Source organism: Macaca mulatta, chromosome 1 (assembly GCF_049350105.2).
Source record: "Macaca mulatta isolate MMU2019108-1 chromosome 1, T2T-MMU8v2.0, whole genome shotgun sequence".
NCBI lineage: Eukaryota > Metazoa > Chordata > Mammalia > Primates > Cercopithecidae > Macaca > Macaca mulatta.
Window position 1 is genome coordinate 199743293 of NC_133406.1, and position 17137 is coordinate 199760429.

Genomic DNA, 17137 nt, shown 5'->3' on the forward strand with positions numbered 1-17137 from the left:
TGGTCTCAAACTCCTGGCCTCAAGCGATCTTCCTTGGCCACCCAAAGTGCTGGGATTCCAGCGTGAGCCACTGTGCCCAGTGTCCAGGTGTGTGTTAGCTCTGCCACTTGAGGTTGAGGGGAACAGGTAGTTTGCAACAAGGCACCACTGGATGCTGCAGATACAAACATGAGCAAGGCAAAGACCCTGCCTCAAAAGAGACATAGTCTGGTTGGAAAGAAAAATATACAAGTAACTATTATCTGTGATCATTCATTTATCTAACAGATGTGTTTGAACATCTACTGTGGCAGACCAGGCACTCTTTTATGTGTCAGCAGCATAGCAGGGAACGAGAGAGAGCTTACATTGTATAGGGAGGAGACAGATAAGAAACATAAAATAAATTAGTCCATGAAATTATTTTACATAACGATGTGTACTGTGGTAGGAAAAAAAAAAACTAGGGTAATTGGATTGTAAAGAACTGTGTGCGGAACTGAGCATTTTTAAAGGAGATCAGGGAAGGCCTCTCTGTGGAATCAATATTTGAGGTAAGACCCAAATGTTGAGAAGTCAGGCATGAAAAGATTTGGGAAAAGAGCATTCCAGACAGAGGAAATTGCATGTCAAAGGATAAATGCTTGGCTTATTCAAGAAGCAGAGAAGCACGGTGAGTAAGGGGTGAGTTGCGGGCAGGGGTTGCAGAGTGAAATGAGGCCGAAGGAAGGCTCAGCTGATGGAGTGCCTCATAGACACTGGAAAGCACAGGAACGAATTCAGATTTCATTTCATGTGCAAAGGGAGGCCACTGCATTGAGTTTTTAGAAGGGGTTGACATGGTTCAATTACTGCTCTTTTTGTTTTTGTTTCTTTTGAGACAGGGTCTCGCTCCGTTGCCCAGGCTGGACTGCAATGGCGCGATCACAGCTCACTGCAGCCTGGAACTCCTGGGATCAAACCATCCTCCTGCCTCAGCCTTCTGAGTAGCTAGGACTATAAGCATGTGCCACCATACCAGCTAATTTTTAAAAATTTTTTGTAGAGATGGGGATCTTGCTTTGTTGCCCAAGCTGGTCTTGAACTCCTGGGCTTAAGCAGTCCTCCCACGTCAGCATCCCAAAGTGCTGGGGTTATGGGCGTGAGCCACGATGCCTGGCCTAATCATTGCTTTGTAAAGGCTCCTTTACTGCTTCATGGAGAACAGAGATTACTAACGTGGTGTGATGGGGGAAAATGGGCACAGAATGATCTGTAACCAAGAATATACTAAATTCTTTGTGAGACCATTTATTTCAGTATTAGACCAGAAAAGTTTCATAAAGGAACTGATCCTTGAAGCCAAGACCTGCTTAGCTGAGTTGGAGTTTGCCCAAAGAAAATTAAAAATTGAAGGGAGAGAAGGGGACAGATTCCAAGCAGAGAGAGAAAAACATGTAAAAGATCTCTTGACAGATGATGGTCAAAATACAGAGATCCCAAATCCCACAGGGGAAACAGGAGGAATTATATCTGAGTCAAATTTGAGATGAAAGCTCCAAGCAAAACACTAAATTAACATTGAGATTCCTGGCAGCTAAAGCAAAAACTTTTCTGGCTGGGCGTGGGGGTTCACGCCTGTAATCCCAGCACTTTGGGAGGCCAAGGCGGGCAGATCACTTGAGGTCAGGAGTTCACGACCAGCCCGGCCAACATGGTGAAACCCCGTCTCTACTAATAATACAAAAATTAGTGCATGCCTGTAATCCCAGCTACTCAGGAGGCTGAGGCAGGACAATCGCTTGAACCTGGGAGGCAGAAGTTGCAGTGAGCTGAGATGGCGCCACTGCACTCCAGCCCCTGGGTGACAGAGCGAGACTCCATCTCAAAAAAAGAAACCAAAAAAACTGTCTTCTGCCTTAGTGTATCAGGCTGTAATGAGGCCACCTATTCTCCAGGCCTTGGAAAAGAATCCAGGGTATTTTTTGCCCACGTGCCAAGGATTTGTCTCTAATCTTACCAGGCTACCAGTCTCTCTAGAAATGGTCTCCCAGAGCCAAGGCAAAAACAGCCCCACTCACCAGTCCCCCCAAGGCACCCAAATAGTCCCCTTACCATGTTGGTACCACTGTCTCAGGTTTGGGCTGAATCATAGCCTCAATGCAAAATTTCTTCTGGCCATTTCCAAAAATCAGATAGACCCTTAAAAAACAAAGATTTGACTTTCCCTTTGTGAGGAAACACTTCCCTCCCTCGGCTATCTCCAGTTCCTCGGCTCATGGTCTAGCACTGCTGTGAGCATCACCTAGAAGGCCACTGAGCTGTGCCAAGAAGAGTGGTGGGGATTTACAAACCAGTCCCCGCCCATTATAGTAGGTGTCCTCCTGTCCTGTAGGGTCGGACCGATACCTGGAGAGCCGGGATGCCTCTCGACTGAGTGGCCGGGACCCCTCCTCATGGACAGTCGAGGATGTGATGCAGTTTGTCCAGGAAGCTGATCCTCAGCTTGGACCCCACGCTGACCTCTTTCGCAAACACGTAGGTGCCCCTGCCTGACCTCTCAGTAGGAACGTGTGTGGAGAGCCTCACCTGGTGGGGACAGTAGGAGATGTCTGGGGAGGAGGGATGCTTAGAGACAAAGGTTGAGGAGAACAGGTAGGCTTCAGCGTCACAGCAGGTGAACTGGACTCCCATGTGGCAGGCACTTCCCAGGATGGCCTGTAATCAGAACCTGGGGTGGTCAGACCAACCAGGACTCTGATGGCGCCTCCCCTCCACTTCTGCCCACCTCCCCACCCCCCAGGAGATCGATGGCAAGGCCCTGCTGCTGCTGCGCAGTGACATGATGATGAAGTACATGGGCCTGAAGCTGGGGCCTGCGCTCAAGCTCTCCTACCACATTGACCGGCTGAAGCAGGGCAAGTTCTGAACTGGGAGAGGCAGCCTAGACAACCAAGTGGTCAGCAGGTGGGGGCATTCTTCTAGTAATGAGGGGCATCAGCCCACCCCAGGCACCTCAGTGGCGTTCCGGGCCACCTCAGGACTCCAAGACGCTATGTGGAGGTACCAGTCCTAGCCACAGCTGCCATGATATGTCCTTCCATGAAGGACTGAGGAGGGAGAGTGGGGATCCAGGGCTGGTGCTGCTCTTCCCTCAGCTCTGCTGGGGATCTAAGGTCCCTCTATTTATTTCTTAAGCTTGGCTGGCCTCTCAACCAGGAGTTTAGGCTGAATGCCTTCCAAGTGATGGAGGAAAAGGCCAACTTTGTCCTGGTCTTGCTGTGGCACCCCATCACCCCACAGCTCCTACCTTCTCATCAGATTCCCCTGAATCCAAACTCATGGTGCAAACCTCTACCTTTTTACAAAAAGATCTTATTGTTAATTTATTGTTTCTGGCACTTGGGCAAACCCTGTAGTTAATACTCCTTCCACACTAGACACTGGGTTTCAGGAGGAGGGAGACTGCCCTGCCTTGATCCCAGAGAGGCCTTCTCCAGATAGGCGTGGCCCCTCTTCAGAGGACCCTGAAGTGGAGAGACCCATAAAGCCTTGACCACATCACTCCATATGGGGAGAGGGATCCCTGCCACCTTCTCCTCTCTTCATGGGGCCCTTCTGCAGCCCTAGGCCTCATCTGTGGGAAGGGAGTCCCTGGCCCATACTGCCCCCACCACAGCTCCTTGCCCTGGCCAGAACTGCTGTTGAAGAAGATCAGGCCATATGATCTTAGGCCAAGAAGGCCCTAAGGGGGATGGGAGGGCAGGTTTTCCAGGCTGGAGTCGGTTCCACCCACTCTGCTGTCCATATGCTTCCTTGTAAGCAAGTCAGCAGCACAGCTGCCATCTGGACTTATTTTATGTCAATCTGTTTATAAATAAAAACCAATATAGATACCAGTGTCTTTTTAATCAGTTAACAGCCAAATCACTATGCATTCATTAGACCAGTCATTCCCCTTCTCTTGGTCTTAGTTTTCTCATATATAAAACAAGGCTGGGTGCACTGGCTCATGCCAGTAATCTCAGCACTTTGGGAGGCCAAGGTGGGAGGGTCTCTTGAACTCAGGAGTTTGAGACCAGCCTGGGCAACATGATGAAACCCCAGCTCTACAAAAACACAAAAATTAGCCTGCCGTGGTGGCGCATACCTGTAGTCCCAGCTGCTTGGGGAGCCGAGGTGAGGGGATGAGCCTAGGAGATCGAGGCTGCAGTGAGCCGTATTCACACCACTGTACTCCAGCCTAGGTGACAATTTGAGACCCCATCTCAAATAAATAGAGCTTGGACAAAATTATTCCTAAGTGTCCTTCTAATTCCAGCAGTCCCTAAAGAACAGGTGGTCTTCCAAATGCCTACCAGAGCCCCAGCATCACATAGGCCCCTTGGAAGGTTAGTATGTGAATCCAGTCTCCACCCTCAAAGGGCTTTGCTGTGTGCAGCTAGACAGTAGTAAGCACAGCAGCTATGCAAAGCCACAGCAGGAAGGAGCAATCTTAGGTCAGCAACTCCTACAAGCCTCAGTGGCTGGGCATGTCCTCACCCATATAGGGTGGGGAAAGATGCAGGCCAGTCCAGCCAGGTCAGGCCTGCACTGTACCGCTTGTGCTGACCAGGGGCCAGGCACACAACTCCAGGGCCACACGTTGTGTTTATAATTGGAGTACAGGGTTTGCAGGAGGAAGAGAAGGCATAGGGGAGCAGCAGGTCAGTGCAGTATAACCTGATAATAACAATAATCAACACTTTTATATCACTGTGTGCCACACGAGCTGCTTACATGAATTAGAACTCACTCTCTCACTCTTCGCAACAAACCCATTTTATGGATAAGGAAACAAGTTCAGGTCACACAGGCAGGAAGTGCCAAAGCAGGCATTTGACTCTAAGGCTGAGGTTCTAGCCAGCCCACCTATGTGCCAGGAAGCTTTGGGTGGGTCATTTCCTTTCTCTGGGCCCATCTGGCTATGAGGTATTTGCATGAGGAGACTTGTGAAGGCCCTTCCAGCTTTCACCAGTGACAAGTTCCAATATCATAACTAACTTACAGTATCTTTTCTACTTGGCCACTGTGAGGTTCTAACCATGGTCACTGTAAAACAGCCAGGGTCAAGGCAGCCGAACAAGTTGAGGCCCTCATTTTCTACCAACTCCTTGACACTGGGATTTTCTTTTCTTTTCTTTTTTTGTCTGAGATGGAGTCTCGCTGTCTCCCAGGCTGGAGTGCAGTGGCGCGATCTCGGTTCACTGCAAGCTCTGCCTCCTGGGTTCATGCCATTCTCCTGCCTCAGCCTCCCGAGTAGCTGGGACTACAGGCACCCGCCACCATGCCCGGCTAATTTTTTGTGTTTTTAGTAGAGACGGGGTTTCACTGTGTTAGCCAGGATGGTCTCAATCGCCTGACCTCGTGATCCGCCCGCCTCGGCCTTCCAAAGTGCTGGGATGACAGCTGTGAGCCACCGCGTCCAGCCTTTTTTTGAGTCTCGCTCCGTCGTCCAGGCTGGAGTGCAGTGGCCGGATCTCAGCTCACTGCAAGCTCCGCCTCCCAGGTTCACGCCATTCTCCTGCCTCAGCCTCCCGAGTAGCTGGGACTACAGGTGCCCACCACCTCGCCCGGCTAGATTTTGTATTTTTTAGTAGAGACGGGGTTTCACCATGTTATCCAGGATGGTCTCAATCTCCTGATCTGGTGTTCCGCCCGTCTCGGCCTCCCAAAGTGCTGGGATTACAGGCTTGAGCCACCACGCCCAGCCTTTTTTTTTTTTTTTTTTTAAGACAGTGTCACTCTGTCGCTGAGGCTGGAGTGCAGTGGCACGATCTTGGCTCCCTGCAACCTCCGCCTCCCGAGTTCAAGCGATTCTCCTGCCTCAGCCTCCCAAGTAGCTGGGACTACAGGCGCCCGCCACCACGCCCAGCTAATTTTTTGTATTTTTAGTAGAGTTTCACCATGTTGGCCAGGCTGGTCTCGAACTCCTGACCTCAAGTGATCCGCCTGCCTTGGCTTCGCAAAGTGCTGGGATTACAGGCCTGAGCCACCACACCCAGCCAACACTGGGATCTTGTAGACTGTGCTATTCATTCAGGGTATTCCCAATAAGTACCTTGCTGAACCCTAACAACAAACTTCTAGATGTGAGCCTCAAGACACAGGGACTGAAGGTGACACTGGCATATGTAGGCAGGCCAGACATGCTGCAAAGCTGGGCACCCACCCCACCTTACCCTCTTTTCGTCAAGAGTATATAACTTCCTACTGAGCACTGTTTTGAGAACTCACTGTGCTGAGTTGTTTTTGTACAGTATCCCATTGAAAACTCAGAACAGTCCTATAGTGTAACTACTGTTTCCCCATCTCACAGGTGCTTACAGAGGTTAATTCCATAGCTGTTAAGGGGTACAACACGTCCTACTGCCTGCAACTCCCTCCCGTGGGCCTTTGTCTCAGATCCAGCAACCATTCAGACTCAAGATCCCTGCAGGCTACGCTGGGCGTGGCATTTACTTTGAAGGCTGTCAGACAGGAAATGGCCTGGCTGCAGGGCAGCAGGAAGCAGCCCTCTTCAGGGGAGGAGGGCAGTCCTCGCAGAGCCTCCAGTCATCTATCGGTCATGGGAGTTATTCTCCTTGGTTGCCCAGGTGACAGCTCAGGTACAAAGGAATGAGACACATGAGGGAGAAGGGGGTTGGTTCACTGTGGCTTAGAGGCATCATTCCCCAAAGGTGCTCATATCTCTTTGAACAACTCAAGAGGCACAGCTTTCAGGGACCCCATAAGCCACATACCCAACTGAGTCATTACACATAGGAAGCCCAACATTATGGCTTTTTAACAAGTGTTTATAGTTCACACAGAAAACTCCAAGTGCAGATAATTTACAATTAGGAATCATGTTTACCATAAGTAGTGCTGCACTGAAACAGCTGACATACTTTTATCTGGTTTCCAGACAAAACTAGAAAGGTAACCAGATGTCAGGTTCTGCAGGAAGGGAGAGGATTATTCACACTGCCATAACCTCTGGGGTCAAAACTAAATGTTGTTTAAGGAGGAAAAAAAAAACCCCTTAACTTTGGAAATTGTTTCAAAAGCCAGGCTTTCTAATAGTGACCCAGAATCATTAGCAGCACTCACACTGTCCTCAGACCCAGCGCACACATGCTGCAGTGTTGGAGAGACCGTTCCATGCACCCCAGCAGTCCAGTAGCCCACCAAGTGGAAAGGCACAGGTGACAGAGGTCTCGTGGCACCAGCTTCACGTGCTCACCCTCAATGCTCGGACAGGGAGATGATAGTGACTTTGCTGAGCTCAGAAGGGAAACACCAAACACTTGGGGAGGTAACAGAGATCTAGGCCCCACCTAAGGCCGAATCAATGGGAGGGCAGGGCATTTTTCTGGAACACTCTGCCCTCCCCAGCCATGGCTCCTCCCTGCCTCCTGGCCGTGGACCACATTGTCCAGAGACTCTTTGTGAGGGTCTTGTGGGACTCCCTAAGATCGATCCCTGAGGTGTAGCACTGGTGGGCCAAATGGACACACTGTTCCTGCCCTCACACTGGTGCTATACTCCCTCGTTGGGAAGAGCCTGAAGGTGAATCCCTCCTTCTTTACCACCAAAACGAAAAGTGTGGGAAACCTTGAGAAAAGGGTCCCGACACTTCTTCCCTCAGGAGCCCTCAGCTTTTTGCAGCCTCTTTACCTAAGTACCCTGAGTCACTGGACATGGTCTTGCCACCACAGTCCGTCAGGGCAGCGCCACAGCTTCCAGCCTCCAGCCCAGGGGCAGTCACAGCCGAGCATCAGAACTGTGGCTCTGTGCAGTGCCAAAGCGACTGCAGGTGCCCACAGAGGCTGGCAGCCCACAGTACCCAGGGCACAGACACTAGGATGGAGCCACTCAAGTCAGAGATACTCTGCAGCAGCTGGAGCTGGGCCCTGTCAGAAGCCAGGTGGAGATCCTCAGGCTGAAGGCAGCACACCAGGGGAGGGCTTGAGACCAAGGGAGGCTGGAGTGATGTGGGTCCCAGGACCTGGAAAGCTGTGTCTGTAACTCCCCTCCCCAGAGTTCACTCTTCTTGATCATCATTGTTCTCTCCTGCACCTGCCTGGGCTTATTCCTCTTCCCTATCCCTCTGCCCCTTGACTAACCTTCCTGGGCAAACAGCACAGACTGTGACGTGGGAGCTGTGAAGAGGGGATGGCATCCCTGCTGTGGGTTCAGGGATTGTGGCCATGTGGGCCACCCAGTGGACACTGTCCAGATAACATGAAAAGAGGCCATCCACAGCAGCTCAGCTCTCTGCCCCTCATCTTTGGGCCCCACCTCACATTCATAAAGAGGCTTAAATTCTAGGGTTTTTTCCTTCAGTTCAAGATGAGGTTTGTCAGTGAGGTCACAGACGTCCAGCAAGAGGGTTAGCAGGGTTGCTTATCCCCCAACTCGGAACCCACCACCGCGAGCTGCCTGCAGAGGACCTATACTTTCTAATACTATGACCCAATACTAGAGAGCCAGAGACACCGTAAATAACCGTTATCTTATATTTATGTATTTAAAAGATGGTTCATAAATGTATTTAGTGCTTACCATGTAAGACAATTTTTACCCCCATCTCCAAAACGAAGTAGAACTGATATTCAGCTCACAGAAGGCTGTTAAAGGCACCAGAGAAATACGTGATGCAGTGGCTTAAAGAGACTGCCAGGAAGAGTGGGCAAAGTTTCTGCACTGGAGTCAATTTGGGAAATGTCATACAGATCAGCCACCCAATAGCAAGGCCTCTAGGTAAGTAGGGAGAACGCCTCTGGTCCTGTTCGGGTGTTTCGTCTGTCAAGGTGCTTCTCCTGGCCAGCTGTGTCTGCACAGTTCAACACGACTTGAGTTGGCCATCTCAAAACAGCTATAGCCTCAGTTGCTGTGAGGGCACCTCATGGATGACAGAGGCAAGAAAGGCTTGAGGGAGAGGGGGTGAGGCAGGGGGAGCTTGGAGCCTTCATTCTCTAACCCTAAGAGCTGTGGACACAGAGCCGAGTCCAACCTGGCTGCTGCCTGGGCAGGCAAGGAGAGGGCACCGAACGCACTCCCCCCAGAGCCTCACACTGCCACCAGTTGAGGCCTGTGCCCCTCTCTTCCCTGCACACCATAGCCTCTCTTCTTGAGTGCCCTACCCAAACTACTGCCTAGGAAACAAACATTTGGTAACATCTTCAGAAAGGCTGCTTGCAAGGAAGGCAACTTCTCTATGCTGTCAAACAGCTTCCTTAGTTGAAGCATCTAACTCTGGCCCCGTCCTTACTGCCCCCAGTCGGGGCTTCCAGAAGCAGTGTGGGCAAGTGCTGCTGGCCTTCTGCAGAATGATGAGCACTGGTCAGTCCTGTGCTGATAAAGGCTGGTGTGTCCCCCATGTCTTGGTTTCTCAAACAGCAGGTAACAACCTCATCTTTCCAAAGAGATAGCTGTGCCTGACCTGTTTTTCAGGGCTCTTCTGGACAGCAGCCTGCTTCCAGCACAGAGAAGGGCCTGGCCTCAGGGGGAACCCTGGAGCCCACCATGTGCCTCCTGCTCCATCTTGGGAGCAGCAGGGCCCTGTCGGCACTCAGTAGAGCCTGGGATTGGTGACTGAAGAGGGAGGTGGAGGCTTTAGGCAGCAGCGCTGAAAGAGGTGGCAACAGATGACCTGCATGGGAACTGGGGCCTGCAGAGACATCACAGAGCGGGGGAAGTGTCTTCAGCTCTCGAATTCTGGAAGCTGTCAGGGGAAGGGAGTCCCACAGCCAAACTGCATGGTGGGTGGGCCACTGGGTCTGCTTCCAGTGTGTGGCGGGGCCCACAGGGAGCTGAGTTTTCCTGTTGGATTTCCCACACCCGGCCTGCCTGTGTCTGGCCAAGAAGGCATTGTTGAGCCTCATGAGATCACAAAGGTAGCTGTGCAGGCCCCGCCCACTTCCTATAAGCCTGGTTCTGGCTGTCCCTGTGCCAGGCCTCCAAGTGCCCTGAGAGCTACCGGCCGGGGTCGGGGGGCTATGGGAGCTCAGGGCAGGCACCTCCCATGCTCCCACAGGAGCCACCAGGACATGAAGGTCATAGGCCTCTCCTCTCCTCCTCTTCCTGTTTGACCTGAATGCCGCCAGGCCGACAGCCTCAAGGATTCCATCTGAGAAGATGCAGGCTGGGTGTGTGGGGAGCAGTAGAGGGGCTGGTGTGTGCACATATGTGCACAGCTCAGGACAGAGGCTCCCTGGACTTGGGGTGGGGAGTGCCAGGGCCCCAACTCCAACCCTCGTTCTGCTCCTCTTGACCTCTGCTCTCTGGACCGAAAATGGAGGACTCATTCTAGACTAGGAGTTCTTACGGTCTAGGAGCCCCCTTAAGTGTTTATATGTAAAGGCCATTTTTCTGAGAGGCCATAGCTTTCATCAGTGTGCCAAAAAGCATGAGATCGTCTGCTCTAAAAGCCTCTGCCCCAGCGCTGCCTAGTTTCAGAGCCCCCGATGGTCTCACATTGGGTTTTGGAGCAGGCAGAGAAGCTGCAGTGGGGCCACCAGCCAGTCCTTAGAGTCCTGGGTTAAGGCCTCTTCTCCAGGAGGCCCTTTTTAAAGGGTTTCTCTGTTGCCTGGAGGCAGGAGTGACCTTCCGGTAGGCAGGAAACCCTGAGGGTACCTAGGAGGCCCCTAGCCAGTGGGTTGGGGAAGGAAGACAGGACCCCTGGGGCCACTGAAATCGTGGAGCTCTCAGAGACCTGAGTGCCGGTCCCTTCTGCCACTCTTTGGGCAGATCCCCTGTCTTCCCACAGGCCCTGTGTCTTGCTCAGTCCATCTGACTCCGCTTTCCCATCCTAGGCCTCAGGTGGGTGGCAGGCCCTTTCCTGCTTGCCCTCTGCCCTCCCTCTCTCTGGCCCTGCCCAGCCTCTGCCAATCTTTGTGCCTCCCAGGAGCCGGGACACTCCCTGAGTCCTCTGGGAGCCCTTAAGCCACACTGAAAACACAGACCCTTGGAGAAGCAGCCAGCAGTGAGGAATCCTGGAACCCCTTCCCAGGGAGAGCCTTCCCATGACCCCCATGAAGAGATCGGTGCAAACACAGGTGTCAGAGCCCTTCACGGAGTCCTGGGGTGAGGAGTCCCTGCCAGAGCTCCCCACAGAGCAGTCCCTGACCGAGTACTCTGACCTCGAGGAGGCTCCCTCGGCGCACACTCTCTATGTGGGCCATCTGAACCCCCAGTTCTCAGTGCCAGTGCTCGCCTGCCTGCTGCGAGACACCCTGGAGCGGCTGGAGATGCCGGTGGCGCGGGAGCACATCGAGGTGGTGAGGCGGCCGCGGAAGGCCTATGCGCTGGTGCAGGTGACTGTCCGCAGGGACACCCTCGCCTCCCTCCCCTGGCGCCTGCAGACAGCCCTGGAGGAGCACCTAATCCTCAAGGAGCTGGCAGCCCGTGGGAAGGAGCTGCTATTGAGTGAGGCCCAAGGGCCCTTAAGCCACAGAGAGGTAAGTGGGACTTCTCCCAAGCAAGCTCCAAAGCCTCACCCCAAGGGAGAGACTCTGGGTGGGAGTGGCCTGCAGAGTGGGGACGGAGGGGTGTCTCTGGGGAAGCAGGGACAAATCTGCAAACTTGGGGGCTGCTACTCAAATGACCATGGCTTGTCACTGGTACTGCCAGCTTTCTCTGGAAAAGACACTGAGTTTGCCTCAAGCCTGATGCTTGTGTGAAGAAAGGCCACGAGGGGGCCTCCTCCTTGGGTCCTTTTACATTCCAGCCTCTGGGCCTGGGAGACCCTAGAAGACACAGGGGCCCTAATTTTCCCCTTGGCCCAAGTCATTTGTTCAATTAACAATCATGAACACCCCCTCTGTGCCAGGAGTTAAGGCAGGGATGAGAGGCCCAGCCAGGCCCCAAGGAGCCCTGCATCTGTGGCCAGAGCCGGACAGCCACCCACAGAGCTGCAAGGTGGCTGCGCTCAGAGCTGTGAGAGGACACAGGAAGGTTTGCCCTGCTCTCTGGGGACAGATTCACAGGGGAAGTGAAATCCAGGCTGGGACTTAGGGCGTTGGACAGGAACTTGTGGGGGAGGACATTCCAGGCCAGGGACACAGAATATGCAGAGGAACCTGGGGGCTTAGAGGGACTGTGGTGTCTGCAGAAGGGCAAACCATTTGGTGGCCCTGGAGCTCCCACTAAAGGCTGCAGGGGGTGCTAAGGAAGGAAGTTGGGCCAGAAGGTAGGGTAGGGGCCAGGTCACCAAGACTATCCAAGGCAAGGCTGAACCGCTGGCTTTACTGGGTGGGACATGGGACGTTAGGGTAGGTCACTCCACGAGACAGGTGATTTTGGTTTCTTTTTCTTTTGGTGTGAAAATGATGGTGTTTAAACTGTTGCAGAACTAAAAGGCTCTGTGGCTTACATTTCAACTCAATTTCACATTTGTATGACGTTTATCCTGTTTCTAAGACTGATCAATTCAACTTCTCTGGGGAGCTGCAGGGCTGGTAGGGAGGTGCCCTGGTCTCCTCACCCCAGCCCATGCTCATGAAAGGATTGTGAGGAGTAACAATCTGCCTTGAAGTTAGTGTCACTAAGGAGGGTTGACAGGAAAGGGTGAGCCTGGAAGCAGGGAGGTCAGAGAGGGGCTGGCTGGGGAGGCCCAAACTAGGAAGTGGCCCCAAGGAGGCTCACACCGAGCCCTCGAGCAGAGCCCAAACCACGAAAGGTGATTCCGGAGGCGCAGAAGGAAGTGGAGATTAGGGTGGACTTGTCAATAGCCCAGAAAGTAGTGGGCAAAGGTTTGAAATCAGGAAGTGGGTGGGTACCTGGGAGTCCCTCTCCATTCAGGGTCCTGCAGCTCTGTCACAGGGTGCTGAGATACCTGCTGGAATGATCTGGCTCTGGGCCTCAGGGGCCTGTCTGCAACCCAAGTAAGAAAAAATGGGCCCACACGTGTCCCAGCACCCAGCCCTGGGAAGCAGAAATCTCTTCTTCCCCACCAGGCATCCCACAGCTCACCTGGGAAGGGCCCAGCTCGGCAGGGAAAGGAGCACTGACAGGAACCCTCGATCCAGCAGGGTTTCCTGCCTCGGCTGCAGGAGGGTGGGCAGAACCAGGCCCCTCAGCCTGGTGAGCGGCATCAGGATGCCCATGAGAGTCAGGCCGCAGCAGGGGCCGGATGGGGGGTTCTTGCAGTCCTTCTCAAGGTCAGGGCTCCCATTTTCTGGCTTGACCCTTACACTCATACACTCATTCTTGACTCCCACCCTAGGAGGAGGAGGAGGAGGACAGTGGCCTGAGCCCCGGCCCCAACCCAGGCTCTGGCGTCCCGCTGCCCGCCTGGCCTACGCACACGCTGCCTGATAGGCCCCAAGCCTGGCAGCTGCAGAGCTGCCAGGGCCGGCCCAGTGGCGTGTGCTCCGACAGTGCCATTGTGCACCACGAGATCGTGGGCAAGGACCAGCTCTTCCAGGGTGCCTTCCTGGGCAGCGAGACTCGCAACATGGAGTTCAAGCGGGGCAGCGGTGAGTACCTGAGCCTGGCCTTCAAGCACCACGTGCGGCGCTATGTGTGCGCCTTCCTCAACAGCGAGGGCGGCAGCCTGCTCGTGGGAGTGGAGGACAGCGGCCTGGTGCGGGGCATCCGCTGCAGCCACCGTGACGAGGACCGCGCACGCCTGCTGGTGGACTCCATCCTGCAGGGCTTCAAGCCTCAGGTCTTTCCCGATGCCTACACTCTGACCTTCGTCCCTGTGATCAGCACCTCGGAGACCAACGTCCCCCTCAAGGTGAGCCTGCAGGACAGGAGGGCCTCCAGGCCTGTCATCTGTCATCACTCAATAAGACATCACTCAATAAGACGTCCTGCCAGGCAGTGCTGGGGCAGGGACGGGACTGGGGGCCACAGGAGAAGAGGCTGGTAATGGCCCTTGTGCCAGCCCTGCCGGCCTGCCCTAAGGAAGCAGTGAGCAATGCTGAGCGGCCTGGCAGGATGGCGGCTGCCGACTGTGAAGGGTGGCGCCTCCAGAGCTGCTGTTGCCCCTTCCAAGGTGATCCGCCTGACCGTGCACACCCCCAAGGCCCAGAGCCAGCCGCAACTCTACCAGACAGACCAGGGGGAGGTGTTTCTGCGGCGCGACGGGAGCATCCAGGGCCCGTTGTCCGCCAGCGCCATCCAGGAGTGGTGCAGGCAGGTACGGAAGCTAAGGCCAGTGGGTGGGGTGGGGCGAAGCTGACCCCAGGCCTCTTCAGTCACACAGAGCAGCCCAGGGCAAGCCACCATGGTTCCCTGGGCCCTGCATCACCCCGTTTAACCCAAGGGGTTGGATTAAAATCACACCACATTCCGTATTCCACTCGGTAGGCAGCTGGTGGGAAGAGGCCCAGGCCCTCTCTTTTTAAAAATCTATGCAGTGGCTGGGCTCAGTGGCTCACGCCTGTAATCCCAGCACTTTGGGAAGACGAGGTGAACAGATCACAAGGTCAGGAGTTCGAGACCAGCCTGGCCAATATGATGAAACCTCATCTGTACTAAAAATATAAAACTTAGCCGGGCATGGTGGCAGGCAACTGTAGTCCCAAATACTCGGGAGGCTGAGTCTGGAGAATCGATCGAATCCCGGGGGCAGAGATTGCAGTGAGCCGAGATTGCACCACTGCACTCCAGCGTGAGCGACAGAGCAAGACACCTCAAAAAAAAAAAAAAAAAACTATGCAGTATCCCCTTTTCAGAGGTGCCTGAAACCCCTCACCCTCTACTTGGGCAGTTAACGCACTCGATCGTGAGTGGCTGAGACAGCAAGGAGATTAGAATGTTGAGCCATCACCAGAAAACCCCAAGGACTATACACTGCATTTTAGGGGAGGCCCTAAAGGGGTGGAGGGGGCAGGACACAGTCCCAAGGAAGAGCTTTTTCAAGAGGGAAACGGAGAATGGAGGACAAGAGGGCCAACAGTGAGGAGGGACATGGCCTGCCCAGCATGCAGGAGGCTCCCTTCCAGGGTTGGCAGCCGGCAGCTTTCAACCTTCCTGGTTGAAGGTGGCAGCAGGCCAAGGGGCCTGACTTTCCCCCTAGCTGAGAAAGCTCCCAGGCTCCCGGGCTTTCCCTTCCTCCCTCAGTTCAGCCTCAGGTGGAGGGGAGGATGGACAGGCCCAAGACCAGGTGGGCTTGGCCACATGCTTTTCCCATGTCCCCTCAGAGGTGGCTGGTGGAGCTGGGCAAGCTGGAAGAGAGGGTGAAGGTGCTGACGATGGAGAAGGAGCAGCTCCAGCAGCAGCTGCAGCAGCACGGGCCTATGTCCTGCACCTGCTGTGTCCTGTGAGGGCCCTGGAGAACAGGCAAGATGGCGCGGCGCTCTCCACCTGAGACCCAGGAATTTCCTGTTTGAGCCTAAGGCCGACCCAGTAAAGCCCATGCAGGCTGCTGAGAGGCCGACAGGGGCTCCTTCAACATGACACAGGAGCCCATGTGGCTTCAACCCTGACAGCCCCCAGTCTGTGTAGCCAAGAAATTGCTCTCAGGCCTGTCCCCAAACGACCTTTCTTTTAGAAAGAACGTGGATTGTCCCTCTCCCTAAAACGCTCATTTGGCCCAGGCTGAGGCCTGTGACTCCAGCTGGCTGGACAGTGCCAGAAGGGAATCTGTCGTTCCAGGAAAGCCCCTCACAGATGGCGAGGCATATTTGGTGACTGTGGTTACAGGGCAAGAGGCCACCCTGCAGCCCCCACCCCTGACTTGCTGGAACTTGTGATTGTCAAAGCTCCGTTAATAAATTACATGCACCTGGGACAAGAATGGTTCTTTCTAGGACACTGGGTCAGCCGGTCAGATGCTGCAGGGTCATGAGTCCCAGGCCCAGCCCACCTCTGTCCAGGAGGCAGAGAACAGACCAGAAAGGCAGGGAGCCCAGCCTCACACTCCAGTCCAGCTGTGTCTTAAAGACCAGGGACCGTGGGGCAAAGTGCTATGCCTCTGTGCTATAAGACAGTGACAATGGCCGGGGGCAGGGGCATTTTGTCACCATCAGGCCAGTGCCCTGTGTCTATGCCAGCTGTGGCACAGAGCAGCACCTCACACTAAGGGTTTCAGTTCCTTTCCAAGACCCCTCTGGTCCAGTAAGACCATTAGCTTAAAACAAACAAAACCAGACGACTCCTGCGGCTTCCTGCCTCTGGTTTCTCCTGCTGTCTCCACCAGCCGAGCCAGAGGCTGTAAAGCCAGTTTGATCACACTCATGCTGCGCCTATGCCCACAGCCCTCCAAAATCTCCACTTCAAGAGTAAAGCCCAAACGATGGCCTGCATGGTTCTCCACGACCTAGCCCACCCCACCTCAATGTCTTCCGCCCCTTGTGCAAGCCACTTCAGCCACGCCCACCAACTTGTTTCATTTGCACTCCTGCCTCGGGCCTCTGCGCTAGCCTGTTTCCTTTGACTCCACCTTCAAGTCCATGCTTAATTTCCCACCCATCCTATTTTAAAGACACCACCTCCCAGCACTGCCACTCCCCTGCTCACTTCCACCCTTGGTCTCCATCTATGAACTGCCACACTCTGTAGCTTGTATTTGGTGTTTCCCCCACTAAATACCTGCTCTGGGGGACAGGGGTTTGGGTATGGCTGGCATGTGGTAGATACCCAATAAATACCTGCTGGTGAGACAATTAAGGATACTCCTAAATTTGGGGTCTGAGCCACCAGAAAATCACCAAACCGTGTTGAACAGGGCATTTCACAGGACCGGTGTTCCATAGAACACACGTCAGTTATCTCCTAAAACTTGAGACCCCTGGCCATATCCACAGAGCAGATACGGATGAGAACTTTGGAACCCCCAGCCCCTCCGCTCACCAGCCAGGTGACATCTCCTGGGCCATCACAACTGCTCTGAGACCTGGTTTTCCCACTTAGCAAAGAGCACACAACCCCTGCCTCAGCTGCCATTCATGCTGGTTCTAGGGACCAGTGTGATCACGGACACCTATACTGTGGCAGGTTCCCAGACTCCTGCTGCTCACCCCCCAAGCTGCCCCAAGGTCACCAAGGCTGCTTGAAAACTATACAAATGTGTTACTCAAGAAGGTGGAGGACTGGCGTTTCTGAGCACCTTCCACAGTCCCGGTACCATTGCTAAACACTAGTCTAGGCACCACAATCCTTGGAAATGTTTTTGGGGGGAAAACAGCAGATTTCTACAAAGGAA

The 17137-nt window shown here is 54.0% G+C and overlaps 2 protein-coding genes across 32 annotated transcripts in view; both read left to right on the top strand.

Moving 5' to 3' along the window:
* SCMH1 (Scm polycomb group protein homolog 1) overlaps nt 1-3854 on the top strand; it is a 218755-nt gene extending 214901 nt beyond the window's left edge. For all 29 annotated transcript variants that reach the window (XR_003723335.2, XR_013403437.1, XM_015136801.3 and 26 more), the window contains 2 exons: nt 2354-2496; nt 2762-3854. Coding sequence is in view for 27 of the 29 variants with exons in the window: in XM_015136801.3 (XP_014992287.1) it covers nt 2354-2496; nt 2762-2887 (269 nt within the window). In the remaining 2 variants the exon portion in view is untranslated. The remainder of the gene's footprint in view (nt 1-2353; nt 2497-2761) is intronic.
* Nucleotides 3855-8585: 4731 nt separating this feature from the next.
* SLFNL1 (schlafen like 1) lies at nt 8586-15722 on the top strand. 3 transcript variants are annotated; one of them, XM_077962146.1, is made up of 6 exons: nt 8586-8742; nt 10732-10803; nt 10889-11441; nt 13208-13723; nt 13985-14128; nt 15135-15722. In XM_077962146.1, the coding sequence occupies exons 3-6, from the start codon at nt 11007-11009 to the stop codon at nt 15255-15257; spliced, it is 1218 nt and encodes a 405-aa protein (XP_077818272.1). In that variant the 5' UTR covers nt 8586-8742; nt 10732-10803; nt 10889-11006; the 3' UTR covers nt 15258-15722. The 3 variants fall into 3 exon arrangements, with proteins under 3 accessions (XP_077818272.1, XP_014992248.3, XP_077818286.1); XM_015136762.3 differs by lacking the exon at nt 8586-8742 and having other exon boundaries at nt 10664-10803; nt 10889-11067; nt 11178-11441; XM_077962160.1 differs by lacking the exon at nt 8586-8742 and having other exon boundaries at nt 10692-11067; nt 11178-11441.
* Nucleotides 15723-17137: the final 1415 nt, after the last annotated feature.